The following is a 17740-nucleotide window of genomic DNA, read 5'->3' as shown; positions in this document are numbered from 1 at the left end:
CGTCGCAGCTGTTTTGATAACGGTTCTTGCATGTCGAGTGCCCCTCGGAGGAAGCCATATTGTGATACCTGGTCGAAAGAGAAGATTTTAATCGCCGATTTGAGTTCCTTGTGTATAGTCAATCGCATCTGCTACGTTATCGCCATCATCATCTTCCTTCATTTCATTTGTACCAGTCTTGTCTGCACCCGGGAGACCGAGGTGCAAAGTAACGGGCTGTAGCAAGGCCGGTAGCGTCTGGTCCAACTTGTCGATAAGCAGAGGAAGAAATCTCGCTCGACCGCCGGGCAAGCGTTCCACCAGCGACGATAGATGCTTCAAGTAATCCTGGGGGCCTAACTCAAAGCCTGAGGAGCGCAGTCCTGCGGAGGAGAGACAAGCCATGACGTCTATGAGGGTACACGCAACTTCAAAGATTTTCTCAATCTACTTGGGTTAGCAATACCGAAAAGATCAATAGGGAGGATATTCTACCAGGCCAATCCCGTGGGTTTCCATGCTCTCCCGCGATAGCTTCCACGTTGCCACCGCCAGATCCCTTGCGATCTGCAGCGGGTAGCGGAAGTCTAGGCTCGGATGAGTCGGTGTGCTCGACAGATATCCGGCCGTCGTTGCCATCTGCCACACGACGGTGCGCAGCCACTGTTGGGATACGCGCAGGTCGGCCAAGACAACGTCGGGGAGATCCGGGTCGGCAGGCACTGCACGCTGGAGATGTTCTTCCAGAGCGATCAGGGCGTCTCGTGATGAGATAACCTCGGAACCATTCCAATCATCTAGAAATGACGTGTTAAAGGGACGGTAAAGGTCCGCAAGACAAGCAAATCCGCGACTAAAGGGATCGGAGCAAGCGGAGAGGATTGGACTGTCCGCGGTTATTTGCAGCGTTATGGGTCGGTGGCGACGAAGAGCGTGTGCCCTGTGTATGGTCAGAATATGATTTCATTCAGAGGCGAAGTTATGGCTACCGTTCAGATACCAACAGGAGCCAGAAGACCTGATTTGCGAACGATGACAAGCCATCCTCATTGACAACGTCCGGCGAGTCCATGACATCGGCCGTGTAGAGCGTCGTAGCCTCGCGGAGGAAATAGTAAGCTTGTCGCTGATGGCCCAGACCGATGTGACAGCCGTACAACAGGAAGGCAACGGTTATCCCCAGCTGGATCGGTGCAGCAAAGAGGTCCAAATGGCGACGAGCGACCGTGGCCTCCTCCAGCAGGGCGCAGGCCAGCTCCGATGAAGACGCCTGGGCGGAGCGATGCCCGGTTTGGATCAGGACGAATGCGCAAAAGGCCACCACAAGGCAATATGAGGGCCCAGATTCGTCCATTCGATCCAAATGCTCCTGGAAGACGTCGGGGTGTAGGACGGGCACAGTGCCGAGCATGCGCGCGAAGAAATAATCGGCGCAATGCTGGACAAAGCCGCGATCCAACAGGTCCGGATTCTTCTTCCATTCTCCGGGCGCACTGGCCGGACGAGGACTCTGAGGGGGCAATGAAACCGGACTCTCATCAAGTCTCTGCAACTCGCTCAGCACGTTGGCCGTTGCGCCTTGTCGCCCTTTCTTCCGCTGGATTCCGGACGAGCGACAGGCCAGCCCGACCGATCGACACGGGCTGCAGGGCCGATGAGCGGTGCATTTGACTTTGCGCCGACGACAGGCGTCACAGGCGGGCTGGAGAGATCGAGGCATTGAAGTCGCCTACTCGATTAGCGAATGCATGTCAACTTGTCAAGGTAGTTCATTGTCTCGGAGCGCGGGAAGACGGGGGTTTGGAAAAATTAGCGACCATTTAGTCCCGATTTCTCTCCGTGGAATCCCCTCAAAGTGTCTTTCCTGGGCTAATTTGATTTCAGCATTCTAAACCTTTTTGTCCGATTCAATGTCAGAAAAGCTAAACGAATATGCAACATATCTCATGATTCGAGATGCCATGCCGCTTCAAGATCTATGAGCCACAGCGCACCGTAGGCTTGCGAAGAGCGAGATTCTATTATAGTCAGGCTGTCACCAGTATTCTTGGCGGTTATGGTGATATGCAGCCTGTTCATCTTGGGATACTTCCATTTCTCAATGCCTGAGGCTATACGGTTTTCTCTCTTAAGGATCATTGTGGTCAATAAACAATCCATAAATAGCCACTTGGACAGTGAGATACGTCTTATGAGGACTTCGTGCACCGTAGGCAAAGAATACTAACTTTCCTGTCGCGATTCACGAACCCAAAGAACCGACCCACGTCCCACAGTTTAGCATTCTGAACCAGGTATTTTTCTAGTTTACATTGTACTCTCATCACTAAATCACCGCACCAAAACGGCCCCCACAAACGCCAGCCATGCGGGCGCATCAGCGAGCAGCATGCGAACGCGATGGTAGCCCAACCACGCCTCCATCTCGCGTGTCGGTTCGCGCTCGCCCTCTCGATCTTCCACGATGCGCTGAATGCGAGGGGCCACCCACGGCACAAACAATAAATGAGAGACGGCCCCAACCAGTCCGGCCCAGTAGAAGGTCGTGCGTGACAGGGGCAAGGGGCGCGGTCGAGGTCCGCTCGTGAGAAGGTTGGCCACCGCAGAGCTGATGCTCGTCAGGTTCAACACCAGCACAAGCGAAACTCCGCGCGGAAAGACGTAGTCATACCATCGGGGCAGCATGGAGTCGCCCTTTTGGCGTAGTTCGGGCTGGACCCAGGCGCTGTTATGGATAAGTTCGCCGGTGGCGCAAACAAGCGTGCCGGTGCTGCTGGCAAGGGGGATAACGCGCAGCAGAGCTAAGGGATCAAAGATGAGGCCGAATGCCATGCTTGATTGTTTAAAAGGAATGAAATTAGATTTGAACTGTATAGGGGGGGGAAGAGGATCGTGGCTCCCTCAATATTCTTAAATATTCGATCTCACTCCGGACGAACCCAACACGCGTCATACGATCGTGGCAGTGGCTACTAGTGCTGACGCCGAAGCGATCCACCTCACTCTGCGCGATCCTTTCCGTGATCCTCTCGCACTTCCACCTCCATCCCTTCGTACGGGTCCACGGCCGTCTGGGAGAACTTCCGCGCCGACACCCCTTGCGTAAACAAAACATCCATCTCCTCGTAGGTGCGGCCCTTGGGTTCAGGGACACGAAAGAATGACCAACACAGGCAGACCAGACAGGTTCCCGCCCAGAAATAGGCACATCGAGCACCCCAATCCCACGCGGTCTGGTTGAGCTGGTAGTTCGTCAACACGTTGACCACAATGTTACTGACGTTGTATACCACGCGCGCCAGAACGATGGTTTTGGCCTTGAGGCGCGTTGAAGACAACTCCGATACGAGCGAATAGGTCACCGGTCCAATGGTGAGGTCGTAGCAGACCGTGAAAACAATCAGCATCGCTCCGATCGCCCATTTGGCCGCGCTGTTGGCCTCCGGCGCGAAGGACAGGCTACCGGTAATGAGCAGCAGCACCACCAGAGTTGCCAGTCCGGCCAGATGCAGAGTACGTCGGCCAGCGACCGACATCAAGAACCACGAGCCTATGGTGCCAAGCACGCCGAGCCCATATTGGGCCAGCGACAGGTTGAACGACTGCACGGGCGGAAGTCCAGCCTGCACGCAGAAGTAGGCAAAGTATCCCATCAGATTCTGTCCGCAGAGGGTCTGCACCAGCCACACGCCACAGACCACCTCGGTGCGTCGCAGGTTGACGCCGCGGAAGCAGTCGGTGTATCGGGTGCCCTCCGTCAGGGACTTCTCCAGCTCGTTCGTGTGTTGGATCATGGCGATGGTAGCGTCGACGTCGAAAGACGGGTCCTTTGACGAAGTCAAACGTCGCAATGCCTTCTTGGCCCCGTCAATTTGACCGCGCCGGACGTGCCACCAGGGAGACTCCGGGGCAAACAGACAGCCGATAAGAATGGGCAATGGCCAGGCCCACTGCACGGCGAAGGGGATGCGATATGACCACTGATCCTCGCGCTGGATGGATCCCCGATTGACTCCCACCGCAACAAATTGCCCGATCACCCAGCACATGTTGATGAAGGTGGTCAGGTAGGGTCGCAACACGACGGGACACACCTCCGAGGCATACGCCGCCGGCAGGGTTTGGAAGATGCCCCAGGGTATACCAGCCAGAATCTCGGCAGCGAGCAGCATTTTAACGTTCACAGCGAAGAAAAAAATGAAAATCACCCCGTTGATCGCCATGAGGGCGCAGACCATAGTCCACCGGTATCCCAGTCGCTCAGAGATAAGACCGTTGATCAGCAGACCGATGACCTCGCCGACTCGCGCCCCGTTGGAGAGAGCTGATTGCCAGGAGGCCGGTACTGTCCACGAACCGTCGGGCGCGAGATAGCCGAACTTTTGATTAAACGCCGGCGAGGCGTACATCGATCCCAGCAGGGCCAGGTCGTACCCTTCCATGATAAGAGTGGTGGACAAAAGGACCGACCAGCCGACAGCCTTGGGATACAGACGGATGGCCTGCCATAAGGTCATGGACTGTTCTTGCCGGGCAGCCTGCTTGCCGTGCACCAGCGAGGATTTATGCGCGCCATCGTGTGCCGTTTCGGAGGTCATTGCGAAGGGAGGGAGGAGAGTACTAGGTGTGTGACGCACATTCTTCATGCGACCGATTGGGGAGGAAGAGGCAATACTTATGCCTGCAGGACTGACCCGGACAAAAATATCTTCCCCCGCAAGAAAAAAGACGAGGGGAGAATCCGGGGATGCGCCACTCCAATCGGATTCTTAACGGCGTCGAGTCGGCGTCGAGTCGGAGGCAAGACGGAGACAAGACGGAGGCAAGAAGACGGCGCCTGTCCGGAGTCTGGCGGGGGATCGGCATTCCCGAGCATTCCCTACATTTAAAACGTGCCAGAGCGTACGGACGAGCGTTCTCTGTTCTGTCAACTCGGTCAATTCGGTGAGAATGGGGTCCTACGCTGAGTCTGCTGTCCCAACTGGGCAGAACAATTGGTGGAAAGAAGCTACGGTGTACCAAGTACGATCAACCCGGTTACTCTCAATGGCATCCCTTCTAATATCCTGCATCCCTTCTAATATCCTCAGGTTTATCCGGCTTCATTCAAGGACTCAAATGGTGATGGCTGGGGTGACATTCCCGGGGTCATCGAGAAGATCCCCTACCTTCACTCGCTGGGAGTCGACGTCGTCTGGCTGTCTCCCATGTATGACTCGCCCATGCTCGACATGGGCTACGACGTTTCCGACTACGAGAAGGTGCTGCCTGCCTACGGTACCGTCGAGGACGTAGAAAAGCTCGTCCAAGCCTGCCATGAGCGCGGCATGAAACTCCTGCTGGACCTCGTCATCAACCACACCAGCGATCAGCACCGGTGGTTCCAAGAGAGTCGCAGCAGCAAGGACAGCGAGAAACGCGACTGGTATTTCTGGCGACCGCCACGATATGATGCGAACGGCAATCGCCAGCCTCCGTCGAACTATCGCGGGTACTTTGCAGGGAGTACATGTTCGTGGCAAGCATTCCCAGATTGAAAATCGATAGCGCTGACACGAGCTAGGGACCTGGGACGAGCACACGCAGGAATATTATTTGCATCTGTATGCCAAGGAGCAGCCAGACCTGAACTGGGACAACGAAGCCACGCGGAAGGCCATCTACGACAGCGCCATCCGCTTCTGGCTGGACAAGGGCATCGACGGGTTCCGCGTGGACACAGTCAACAAGTACAGCAAACATACCGATTTCCCCGACGCCCCCATCACCGATCCCAACAGCGACATCCAGCCTGCCGTGTGGATGTGGTGCAACGGGCCGCGCATCCACGAGTTCATCCGCGAGATGCACGACGACGTGTTGCAGCCCTACGGGGACGTGGTGACGATCGGCGAGCTGGCCAACACGCCGAATCCCCGCGACGTCCTGGACTATGTTGGGGCCTCTGCAAAGGAGCTGAGTATGGTCTTTCACCTCGATATAGGACACATCGGCATGGGCAGCCTGGAAGACAAGTACATATTTCACCCCTGGAAGTTAACCCAAATTAAAACGATCGTGTCCAAGTGGCAATCGTTTATCGAAGGTACCGATGGCTGGACCACCGCTTTTTGCGAAAACCATGACAATGGGCGATCCGTATCGCGGTTTTGCAACGATGCGCCCGAGCATCGTGCTCGTTCCGCCACGATGCTGGCGATTATGATGATTGCCATGACCGGCACGCTCTTCCTCTATCAGGGTCAAGAGATCGGCATGATCAACGCACCCCGCGACTGGTCTGTGGAGGAATACAAGGACATCGAGGGGAGAGGATATTATCAAGAGGCCGAGGGAAATCCCACGCGCCAACCTCAGATCATGGAGGGATTGCGCATTCTTGCCCGCGACCACGCGCGTCTGCCCATGCAGTGGGATGCTTCACCACATGCAGGGTTCACAACGGGGAAACCATGGATGCGACCACACGATCTTTATCCAGAAATCAATGTACAGCGCCAGCAGGACGACCCCGACAGTGTACTTTCCTTCTGGAAGAAAGTGCTGCAACTTCGCAAGGAGTATCGGGATCTCTTCATTCATGGATCGTTTGAGACGGTGGACTTCGACAATCAGCATACATTCTGCTTCGTCAAGTCGAGGGGTGAGAAGAAAGCACTCGTCACTCTGAATTTCAGCGACTCAAGGCAACCATTGGAGCCATCAATAACGGGAATGAAGTTGTTGGTGAGTAACTACGCAGACAGAGATTCGGCTCTGTCAGGCATCTCGTCGGAGTTCCTTCAGCCATATGAAGGTAGAATCTACATCAGCTTCTAGGTGGGGTATGATTCAATGATTATGGTACTCGTGTCTCGCCGAATGATACCGTTTTCAATATAGCCTCTGCAAATCAAATACGAGGGCTCATTAAATTTAAGCGATGTAACATACTTTTTTCAGAAAGCAGATCTGCCCCCACGGCTATTTTTATCCGTAACTAATTTATTAAGGGGTCGCTTCGTAATAGCGGCGCCAGGGGCCGTCTGCAGTTCAGCTACCTACCTTCAGAGTCTGCATCGTGAAAGTGGAAGGGTAGGTATCCGGATTAGATCGTAGTTCGTGCTGTGTAGTTATCCAACGAGGTAGAAACCTCATACAGACTTCCTCCACAGTATTGTCCGAACTTTGGAGGTCTCATGGATCAGCCTCGTCTCATTGTCTCCAATATCGACACCTCGTGTTTACCGACTTGGCAGCGCTGCAGATTGGCCGACCCTCCAAGATTATCTTTGTAAGTTCAGGAACGGGCGATCCTTACGCCTTGTGGCACTGATCATCTATGCTTTGCACCAATGGTCTCTTGGGTCTCGAAGAGGTGGGCAAAGAGAAAGCCAGAGTCAGCCGAAGATCGAGGGTCCTTCGTGATTCTGCACCCTGCGCAGCTTATGTCGAACCGCCTCTGATTGAACACCAAGCTTCGTATTCAGGATGGTATCTTGTTCCGACTCGCTTTAGTCTCAGTCTCAACTGCAGGGTTTAGATTGACGTAATGCATGGTTGGGTTGACGGTGGTTCTCCTGAATGCGCGGGAAATATCTTTTGCGAAACATATATAGATCCTCTTCCGACTCCCAGAGTATTCTTTTTGTTCACTATACCGAAAAATAATCTCTCTCAATGTTCATCACTATGAGATTTAGCACTATCGCCGTTGCCGCGACACTCTCCGGTCTGGCCCAAGCCAGCCCCAGTCCCAAGCTGGTCACTCGTGCCGATACTGTACAGGGTTTTGACATCTCAAACCATCAAAGCTCGGTCGACTTCGCGTCCGCATACAAAGACGGCGCTCGTTTCGTCTATATCAAGGTTGGATCATCATCGCGTCTACCATGACCCGTCTAACAGAGACTTCAGGCCAGCGAAGGCACCGGGTTCAAAGACCCAGCCTTCAGCTCCCACTATCAAGGCGCTACTGAGGCCAAATTCCTCCGCGGAGGCTACCATTTCGCTCTACCTGACAAGTCTTCCGCTTCGGAGCAAGTGAAATACTTCACCTCCAACGGTGGTGGCTGGACAAAAGACGGCATCACGCTACCCGGTATGCTCGACATCGAATACAATCCGTACGGCGCGACCTGCTACGGTCTCACCCACTCGGCCATGGTCGCCTGGGTGAAGGAGTTCATCGAGACATACCACGATGAAGTCGGCGTGTACCCTTTGTTGTATACCACCCTGGACTGGTGGACGCAGTGCACTGGCAACGCGCCTGGCCTCGGCGACAAGACTCCACTGGTTCTCGCGGCGTATAGCAGCTCGGCACCGTCGAACATCCCCGGCGACTGGCCCACCTACACCATCTGGCAGAACTCCGACAGTTATAAGTACGGCGGCGACTCGGATATTTTCAATGGGTCGGAGGAGCAGTTGAAGAAGATTGCGCGCGCGGATTAGGCGGGTTCTTTGGGTTCGATGTACTCCGCAAGATATTCTGGGTCGTTTGAAATCGGTGGAGATGAGGCTGTTCTATGCTTGAGATCTAGAATCTATCAGGAGTGGAAATTCATGGATCATATCCGATGCGAAACCCTTGAGATTTAATCCAAAGAAAAAGAAAAGGGCGGGTATCCCGGCTAAAGCGCGACGCAAGGGACAGGGGCAACAGTGTAACAATAGTTAATCTTCGCCGTTGCACCGCTAGTCCCAGCAATAATTGGTGGAACCAAATCTAGTTCTTTTCGTGTGACTCCAGTCGCCACAATCACAGACAGTTAGTAGCCCCTGAGCAGATAGCTTTTCGTCCCTGATTGCTGCAAGATACCAGACATGAGACAGAGGGTGTCCTCGCGTCCTGCAGGAACAAAAGAAAGCACACTTGCACATAGAAATATGTCATGTCATCGAGATCCCACTGCAAGGAGGTTCTGTCTTGAGGTCTTTCCAAGCGAGATGGGAATAATAGAACTCTTCAACTCAACTGACACAAATTCTCTCTCTCCAGAGATGTTCGCATCTATCGCGGACTTCTCTCCTGGAGGGACCATTCAGATCCATTTCCAACCCATCCTAGACTCCCACAGGTCACCCTGCGCCAAGATCGGCCGATTTCCTGCAGGAATCCAGCGAGGGAGGCATGGATGACCTGTCACTCGTGCAGGAGCCTGGCCATGACCGGTTTTTGCCCAGAAAAGGAGCGGTCAGCCGAGATCTCCCAGACCTTCGACTTGAGGCTGCCTCTGCCGTTGGGCTCGACTTGGCATGGCGTGATAATCATGATTAACTAGCATGACAGCATTCAACTGGTCGCCAGGACAGGGTTGGGATTGGCACTGGGGCTGCGACCCCGTTTACTCCGAAGCCAAGAGGGCCAGTTGTGGCTGATGAATTGGCTGGTGATTAGCATGCTTTAGGCTTAGGCAGCGGTTGGAAATCACCCGATCAGGCTGAGATGTAACTATAGAGAGGGGCTTGGGGAAATGAATCAAGGTCGAATTTCAAATCGTGGGTGAGATTCAAACGACGTGAGCCACAGGGGAGGGAGCAGTGATATGCGCTACAGAAACTGACCATAATCCATAATAATAATCAACTCCTGAGATGCAAGAGAAAAGGGGGGATAAGGCACTCAGGCATCTAGGCACGGTCGCACGATGAGTCAGCCGGCACATGAGCAGCTGCCCCTTTGGGAAGGCAGCCCTAATGCCTTCAGGTTATTTTGTCCATTCAGTCCTTCATTCAAGAGGGCCCTGGCTGGCAAGACCAACCGTCAGCCCGCTCTCCAAGTATAATGGGAGTGATCAGTGACCTCCAGATGACCTCATCCTCCACTACTCTCTCGCCCTGATCCACCCACGATCCGGAGATCAAGGGATGCGGATCGCTCCACCAACTAGCACCGCCAAGATAAGCCCAACTGTCTCCTTTACGGTGTAGTTTTCCCCTTGGGTGCCGTGCGTTGCGGGGTTTGCCGTCTCCAAGACCGGCTGCAAGAAGATGCCAAGTGCCATGGCAGTGAATGATACTGTGCGGGGATTTATCATCGTTTGCCCTGCGTGCCGAGGCGCTCACGATGGGTCTAGCAGATAAATAGAGTGCATGCTGCCCGATGCCCCTACTGACCCCTTTTTACTGTCCCTTTGTCTTTCTGTGTGTATCTTTATGTGCGGCAGTGCACTCTGTAAACGCTCGGCAGTTCAAACTATCAACTAGTTGACTGCTACCCACACGATGCATTGGTTAGCTCTCTACATCTTTTCCTTCTGGCTCGCCCTTGGTGCGTCGGCTCTGAATACAACCGTGCCCTATAAGCTAAAGACTCCTCCTCTCGATACCCCCTGGACGGAGGATGTTGGCACTGAGCCCTGGCCGGAGTATCCGCGCCCGCAATTGCAACGGACCAAATGGCAGAATCTGAACGGCTTGTGGCAGTATCGCAGAGCTGCGAATGTGGATGCAGTGGGTAGTCCTCCTTTTGGACAGGCTCTCGATAACGAGGTTTTGATCCCCTCCTGCCTGGAGAGTGCACTGTCTGGTCAGTTATACTTGTTGATTCCGCCGTTGCCCGTAAGCAGAGACTAATTCTCGCACAGGCATTCAAGGCAAAAATACCTTCTATTCCTGGTTCACTCGAAAGTTCAACGTGCCCGACTCCTGGAGTGGTGAGCATGTACTGCTGCATTTTGGCGCTGTTGACTACGAAGCCACTGTTTTCGTCAATGGCAAACAAGCGGGTTTCCACCGGGGCGGATACTTTCATTTCTCAGTCGATGTTACCACTCACATCAAGTTCGACGGTGAAAATGAACTGTGCGTCAAACTCTCCAGGCTGATGCCCTTTAAAAGCGTCTGACATTCGCTAACCATCGCAGATTGGTTTTTGTGCACGACCCCACCGATCAACAAGGGCACGTCATCCCCATGGGCAAGCAGACCCTGAATCCTTCGCACATTTTCTACACGCCCTGCAGCGGCATCTGGCAGAGTGTCTGGATTGAGCCGGCCCCGGCGAACCATATCGTGCGGTTGGACCTGGACGCGAACATGGACGGTCAAGGTGAGTCAACTTCATAAGGGAAATGCTTACTTGCATGCATGCTGATGGTGCCATCAGTCAACGTCACCGTGCACAGCGCCACCGGTAATGCCACCGCTGTCAGGATCGCCGTGCACGAGGGCGACGACAAGCTGACCTTCCACCGCGGTACCTCCGACAAGCCGTTCCAATTCGAGGTGGGCGATGTCGAGCTGTGGAGTCCGGACTCGCCAACGCTGTATAACGTCACCGTGCAGATGGGCAAGGACATAATCACCAGCTACACAGGCTTTCGCACCATCTCCAAGGGCAAGGTCAACGGCGTCTGGCGACCCCTAATAAACGGCGAGTTCACCTTCATGTTTGGCACTCTCGACCAGGGGTACTGGCCGGACGGACTGTACACTCCTCCTAATCGCGAAGCGATGGTGTACGATCTAGAAGTGCTGAAGGGTTTGGGATTTAATATGCTGCGAAAGCACGTGAGTTAACCAGGAGACCTAACGTCTCGTTGAAGCTGACGGGAGCCAGATCAAAATTGAATCCGAACTCTTCTATCGCGCATGCGATGAGATTGGTATCCTGGTTATTCAGGATATGCCCTCTCCTCGTCCCCTGCAGTCAACCACCGACGCCGCCTGCCAGAGCGTCACCATCCTTCCGTACGGGGCGGCTCAGCAGGAGTTCACCCGGCAGTTGGAGCTGATGGTGAACCAATTCAAGAGTCATCCTAGCATTGTCACCTGGGTGAGTTTGTTAGTTGGCTTTGCTTTATTCGAGCAGGTCTAATATGAAGTAGGTCATTTACAACGAGGGCTGGGGCCAACTCATTGAGGGATATCCTGAGTTTGCCCTCACTGAGCGTGTCAAGCAGTTGGATCCCAATCGTCTTGTCATTGCTACCTCCGGTTGGATTGATCACGGTGCTGGCGACTTCAGCGTAAGTATTGAATCTCTCTAAAGTCATAGGATTACTGCTCACCGGTTCAGGACAACCATCATTATGCCAATCCTCAATGTGGAACTCCTTTCTACTCTTTGCAGTCTCGGCCGTATGATCCCAGTCGCATCGCTTTTCAAGGCGAGTTCGGTGGTATCGGCTCTAACGTCTCTATTGAGAAGTGAGTACCCAACGCCTTTTCTACTCCATCCGATCGCTGCCATGACTAACTTCCCCTTGCAGCCTCTGGAACAACCAGAAGGCCATCAACTCTATCAACGAGACGTACGAGATTGACGAGACCCTCGACGCATGGAACTATCGCAGCCACCTTCTGCTGTCCGAGCTGCAGGATCAAGTGCGCCGGTTTGACTGCAGCGGAGGTGTATGGACGCAGACCACCGACGTCGAGGGCGAAGTCAACGGACTGATGACTTACGACCGGCGGGTCAAGCGTGTGGACGAGGAGCAGTGGAAAGCCGATATTCAGAGGCTTTATGATGCAGCGGAGAAGCGGAGAAACGCGTCCATGATTGAGTAAACGAGGCATCTTTAGTGGTTACTATTCTTCTGTCGGAATTCGACACATTGGATATAGGTACATATTAGTTAATGATACCATTTTTATGTTCGGTGAACAGGCAGCCATTTTAAGCAAAGTGATCTGGAAGTCGGGAGTGATGGGCTGGGTGTGATGTATCACATTCACCAGGGTGTGAGCCATCCCTACCATTTGACTAACCACCTTCATTCCCCTCACCCTTGGACTGAATAGTGAATCCACACCTCCAATCATTTATCCCTCAGCTTATGATCGACTTTCGATTTTAGAGAAGTCTGAATAGGCCAACTAACCGAAATACGAGCGCCATGACTCTCGCTCAGATCACGAACTCCTACCATTCGAGCTATCCACGCCACGGCATTTCCGCCTTGAGTCTAAAGAAGCTAATTCCCAACAATCACCATTTATCCACTCTCGAACTCACGGTCGGTGGTTAAGATATGCTTCATAAGCAGGACAAGGAATCTAACTTGGGTCGCGATGATCTGGCGGATGGCAGTGGATTCCCCGGCTTCAGCTTTCGCAGTGAGTTCATTCCCACGCCTATGACGGTGAGCTGAGTGCCGATGGGAATTATGGTGCTAAGAAAAAAAAAACAGTATCACAGAGAGACTAGGCAATTCGCCTTGACACCCTCGAAGACCTCACTATTTAATCGAGACCGGTCCATCCCCTCGGATACCACCTTCGGCGCTGATGGGTCTTCACAAAGGGGCTTTTCCATGGATCGTGGATCGTGCTGGGGATCTTGACAGGCTGACTTTCAGATCGGAAGTCGTATGACCTGCCTCGTATGAACGACCTTGACGAATTGACTGGGAAGATTGCATGGGTAGCGTTTAGATTGTTCCTATATCATTCTAGAATGGCTGATCGGTCGCGTCTCCTTGATCCTAGACTTGTTCATCTCTGTCTGGTAGGCTTGGCAGTTCAGGGCCTGACGCGCAGTTTGACGGTATCCTGTTGGAAACTACTTGGATAATGAATATCTGGAGATTATTTGCTTGGTTACAACAATGGCGAAATATTATGATGTGGGATAATCATTGCTGAGCCTGGCTACGTGTCTTCACCGAACTAATTTTGAACAATTGTGGAATATATACCGCGTCTCGGGGTCTGTTCATTCTTTTTGCGGGTTGAAATCGGAAAGGCACTTCATGGTCAGGATGTTGTGATCCTCATTAACTCTATCTGTTCAGCATGAACGCCCATCAGTCCGGTATGATTTTGCGATTTTCGAGATATGCCCCTTTTCGGGTAATCTCTTCACTGGTGGTCATACGCTTTCTCTGATAAGCAGGTTACCAGTTAGATCCTTCGGTCTTGGGGCTTATTGAACTTCAAGCCCATATTCAGAAGGTTCAATTCAGATAATGGGTGCAAATGAAGAGGCAGGGGTTGTTTATTGTTCGTAGTCGACCGGGACATTTCTAGGGGGCGGTATTCAAGATCCTTTCCTTCAAACTTTTCAAACTATTATCCTTGGGGCCTTGCTCTTAACCGTCGTAGGTTTGAAAGCCTGAAAATTCGCTTGAAAAATATTCTGAGACATCAACGATCAACATGTCACTAGAAGACAATTAGCTTCGCGGAAATTATAAATATCTAACTTTGCATGAAAGAGAAACAATAGCAATCCTAGGCGAGGCATTCCAAATATATGGTACGCAACGATCTTTGGCCCTAGCACTTCGGTAATCGGATAATTTGCACGGAGCTGCCAAGATTTTGAGAGATTTGATCCTAGGAGATTGAATTGGGATCGCCAGAGGGGCCAGACAGACGACCGATAGATCTCACGTCATATAAACCCTTACAGCGAAAGCAGCCGCGAAGGCTTCACGAATTCCCTATGGAGGGGCTATTTTGGCCACGCGGTGAGCTTTCGGGAGTGCGTTTCTCAAGGTACTCGACGAGGAGGGTGGAATCCTAGTAAGATCAGCAGGTCCCATGGAGCGATGTAGGGTCCGTCCGAATAGACACGTGGTGGTGGTTATTCGAATAACAAGTCGGATGTCAAAATCCTTTCAAGACTGAGAGCCAAGGAGTGCACGTTATTCCTCAGACAACGCCATCATTGAACCTAAAACCGTGTGTGTGAAGACTAATCTCCCCTTCCTATTAACTAAATTGTTCTAGTCGCCAATGCTCTAAACGGTCCCCAAGAAGGCCGGCGACGCTCTGAACAATCTACTAACGCGAGTGGCTGACGCCACTTACCCAAGCCCAGGACGAAGCGAGTACTATGCTGGAACGATCGGAAGATAATTCAGATATGTCGGACTCTCGGTCAGCCCATTGACCATGGATTTGTTTCCCCGAATTAATCAGCTTGAATGTAACGCCCACAACCACGCGATGCAACTTCACCGCGGCATAGCCGTGTCGGGGAAGGATCAACGCCGCGCCCTAAATCCCCGCAGGAATGGCCAACAAGTCCGGAGTGCAGCCCGGGGGTGGAGAGGTCCATGCGGGGGTGTCCATCGAATCAGTCTCTCGATCGAGCCCTCGTCGTTCCCCAGATTGGTGGAATCATGGCGGCATGACTCGTCCAATGCGACAATTAACTTCCTGGCGTGAGTCAAGCACCGGTGGCGGTCGCCATGAGGTGGGAGGCGTCGATAGGTTCGCGGCGACTTCAACCCGAGAAGGAATGCCCAGGATGAGGATCCATCTGGGTTTCTATGCAACGCGTCAGGAGAGGAGGTGATTTCCTCGAGTCACGATGTGAGCTGATGGCCCGAGACGGAGGGGAATGCTGTCTGTCGCATGGCCCTCCCCAGATCCAACCAACACGTATATAACCCGATCTCCCAGCGTTTCCCCACCTCGTGTCTCCTGTTCTCCGTGCCCCGTTCCCTTTCCTTTTTCTTTGGCTTTTTTCTTTGGCTGTCCCAGACATTGTGGCCAAGCCATGCTTATTGGCAACATCTACGTGATCGCCGGCGTCGCCGTGGTCGGCGGCGCCCTCTTCGGCTTCGATATCTCGTCCATGTCAGCTCAGTTGAACGAGAACTCATACAAATGCTACTTCAATCAGGGCCCCGAGGGGCCTCCCTTCAACGAGAATGAAAACTGCTCTGGTCCCGAGTCTCTCGTCCAGGGAGGTATCACAGCCGCCATGGCCGCGGGCTCTTGGCTCGGCGCTCTCATCTCCGGTTTCTTGTCTGACCGCATTGGTCGCAAATCCTCCATCATGGTCGGTTGTATCATCTGGTTAGCATTTATCACCCCCACCTAAGCTTGTCTTCGTACTGACAGAGGGAGGGTCATCGGCTCGGCCATCATGTGCGCGTCGCAGAACATCGGCCAGTTGGTCGCATCCCGTGTGATCAATGGTCTTGCGGTCGGTATTGAGTCTGCTCAGGTGCCTGTGTACATTAGTGAAATGGCACCGCCTTCCAAGCGAGGCCGACTCGTGGGTATCCAGCAGTAAGTCCACCTTTGGGCGATCCTCCTACCTCCTTTCCCCGGATCTCAGGCAGTTTCTTCGCAAAGAATGCTCCTTTCTAACCACGGGGCTCCTGTCCGTAACGTCGCAGGTGGGCGATCACGTGGGGTATCCTTATCATGTTCTAGTAAGTCCCATCCAGCCTAAGGATGTGCAGGTATACTGACCGAACGTGTGCAGCATCTCCTACGGCTGCTCCTACATCGGCGAGCGCACCTCCTGGGGATACAATCCTGCTGCTTGGCGGGTTCCGTGGGCGCTCCAGATGGTCCCGGCCATCTTCCTGTTCTGCGGTATGATGGTCCTGCCGGAATCGCCTCGATGGCTGGCGCGCAAAGACCGCTGGGAAGAATGTCATCGCGTGTTGGCTCTGGTGCATGCCAAGGGCGATATGAACCATCCGTTCATCGCGCTCGAGTTGGAGGATATTCGAGGAATGTGCGAGCTGGAGAGTCGCTTTAAGAACGTCACGTACTTTGATCTCTTCAAGCCGGATATGATTAACCGCACCACGATCGGCCTGTTCACGCAGATCTGGTCTCAGCTGACTGGAATGAATGTTATGAGTACGTCCATTTGGCTCGCTTTAACTCCAGCGATTCTCGTTTTAACTCCAGCGATTCTCGTTTTTTTCACTTCCCTGCAATGCTGACAAAGGCCGAAAGTGTACTACATCACCTACGTGTTTGCAATGGCCGGTTACTCTGGCGATGCCAATCTTCTTGCCTCCTCGATCCAATACATAATTAACGTGTTTATGACACTGCCGGCCCTGATCTGGATCGACAAATGGGGTCGACGTCCGACGTTGCTCGTCGGCGCCGTCTTCATGGCGACGTTCATGTACGCCAACGGGGCTATCATGGCCGTCCACGGCGAGGTGGTGGAAGGCGGCATCGACGGCGTTGCCCAGCAATCCATGCGTCTGTCCGGCGGTGCCGCGAAGGGTCTCATCGCATGCACCTACCTGTTCGTCGCCTCGTATGCCCCAAGCTGGGGCCCTGCGTCGTGGGTGTATCCTCCCGAGCTGTTCCCTCTGCGTCTGCGAAGCAAGGGCGTAGCACTGGCAACGTCGGGCAACTGGGCGTTCAACACGGCGCTGGGGTTGTTCACGCCGCCAGCCTTTGCCAACATCCGGTGGCAGACATACATCATCTTCGGGGTGTTCAATACCGCCATGTTCATTCACGTGTTCTTCATGTTCCCGGAGACGGCAGGCAAGACGCTGGAAGAGACGGAGGCGATGTTCGAGGATCCCCACGGCATCCGGTATATCGGGACGCCGGCATGGAAGACTCGCATCACTACACAGCGCGTCCAGCAGCTAGAGAGGGGCGATATGGACGCGAAGGGACAGCCGCATGGGGAGAATTCGCCGCCTGCGACGACCGAGCCAGAGGTGACACAGAACGACAAGTCTCTGGCATAGTTTGTGAATATTGTAGGAGTTCCAGTCATGGACGCTCGGTATCTGGTGAGTTGGAGAAAGTAATTCATACGTGTCATTTGATGGGGAGAGAGAGGAAGGAAATGTGGTTGACGAGCGCATCAACCCGAATGAACAGTAATAGTCGTTCCGTAGCTCATTTTGAAATTCAAGAGGTTCATAAGTGCCACTGTAATACAACGCATGTAGTAGAGATGGACAATATCCGATTGATTTGGCCAAGTCAATGAAGATGCGGGAGAGTGAAAGAGCAAAAGGGCGAACCGATAGATAGTACGGAGTAGACCGCCGTTGTCACCGCCGGAGACCACTCGGCAGAACAATCCCCTGATCTAGTTATG

At 53.3% G+C, this 17740-nt stretch overlaps 6 protein-coding genes across 6 annotated transcripts; 4 read left to right on the top strand and 2 right to left on the bottom strand.

Annotated features, from left to right (window-relative positions):
• Nucleotides 1–87: 87 nt before the first annotated feature.
• On the bottom strand, nucleotides 88–2811 carry KD926_007373 (Zn(II)2Cys6 transcription factor; the record flags this gene model as incomplete). The annotated part of the gene is made up of 4 exons (XM_053100221.1): nucleotides 88–426; nucleotides 475–919; nucleotides 969–1708; nucleotides 2320–2811. The coding sequence occupies 4 exons, from the start codon at nucleotides 2809–2811 to the stop codon at nucleotides 88–90; spliced, it is 2016 nt and encodes a 671-aa protein (XP_052956084.1).
• A 167-nt stretch (nucleotides 2812–2978) lies between these two features.
• Nucleotides 2979–4625, bottom strand: KD926_007372 (putative MFS maltose permease; the record flags this gene model as incomplete). Its single annotated transcript, XM_053100220.1, has 1 exon — nucleotides 2979–4625. One exon carries the CDS (start codon nucleotides 4623–4625, stop codon nucleotides 2979–2981), a length of 1647 nt encoding a protein of 548 aa, XP_052956083.1.
• A 304-nt stretch (nucleotides 4626–4929) lies between these two features.
• Nucleotides 4930–6798, top strand: KD926_007371 (alpha-glucosidase; the record flags this gene model as incomplete). The annotated part of the gene is made up of 3 exons (XM_053100219.1): nucleotides 4930–5001; nucleotides 5070–5490; nucleotides 5543–6798. 3 exons carry the CDS (start codon nucleotides 4930–4932, stop codon nucleotides 6796–6798), a joined length of 1749 nt encoding a protein of 582 aa, XP_052956082.1.
• An 840-nt stretch (nucleotides 6799–7638) lies between these two features.
• Nucleotides 7639–8415, top strand: KD926_007370 (lysozyme; the record flags this gene model as incomplete). The annotated part of the gene is made up of 2 exons (XM_053100217.1): nucleotides 7639–7827; nucleotides 7876–8415. The coding sequence occupies 2 exons, from the start codon at nucleotides 7639–7641 to the stop codon at nucleotides 8413–8415; spliced, it is 729 nt and encodes a 242-aa protein (XP_052956081.1).
• A 1773-nt stretch (nucleotides 8416–10188) lies between these two features.
• KD926_007369 (putative hydrolase) lies at nucleotides 10189–12474 on the top strand (the record flags this gene model as incomplete). The annotated part of the gene is made up of 8 exons (XM_053100216.1): nucleotides 10189–10492; nucleotides 10551–10767; nucleotides 10830–11014; nucleotides 11072–11475; nucleotides 11525–11740; nucleotides 11793–11933; nucleotides 11984–12114; nucleotides 12177–12474. 8 exons carry the CDS (start codon nucleotides 10189–10191, stop codon nucleotides 12472–12474), a joined length of 1896 nt encoding a protein of 631 aa, XP_052956080.1.
• A 2941-nt stretch (nucleotides 12475–15415) lies between these two features.
• On the top strand, nucleotides 15416–17381 carry KD926_007368 (sugar porter family MFS transporter; the record flags this gene model as incomplete). Its single annotated transcript, XM_053100215.1, has 5 exons — nucleotides 15416–15717; nucleotides 15769–15933; nucleotides 16044–16079; nucleotides 16133–16518; nucleotides 16618–17381. The coding sequence occupies 5 exons, from the start codon at nucleotides 15416–15418 to the stop codon at nucleotides 17379–17381; spliced, it is 1653 nt and encodes a 550-aa protein (XP_052956079.1).
• Nucleotides 17382–17740: the final 359 nt, after the last annotated feature.

Source organism: Aspergillus affinis (assembly GCF_023601865.1).
Source record: "Aspergillus affinis strain CMG 70 chromosome Unknown NODE_42_length_251493_cov_91_322052, whole genome shotgun sequence".
NCBI classification, from domain to species: Eukaryota; Fungi; Ascomycota; class Eurotiomycetes; order Eurotiales; family Aspergillaceae; genus Aspergillus; species Aspergillus affinis.
The sequence above is the reverse complement of the archived record's forward strand: the minus strand, read 5'-3'. Positions and strand labels throughout refer to the sequence as shown.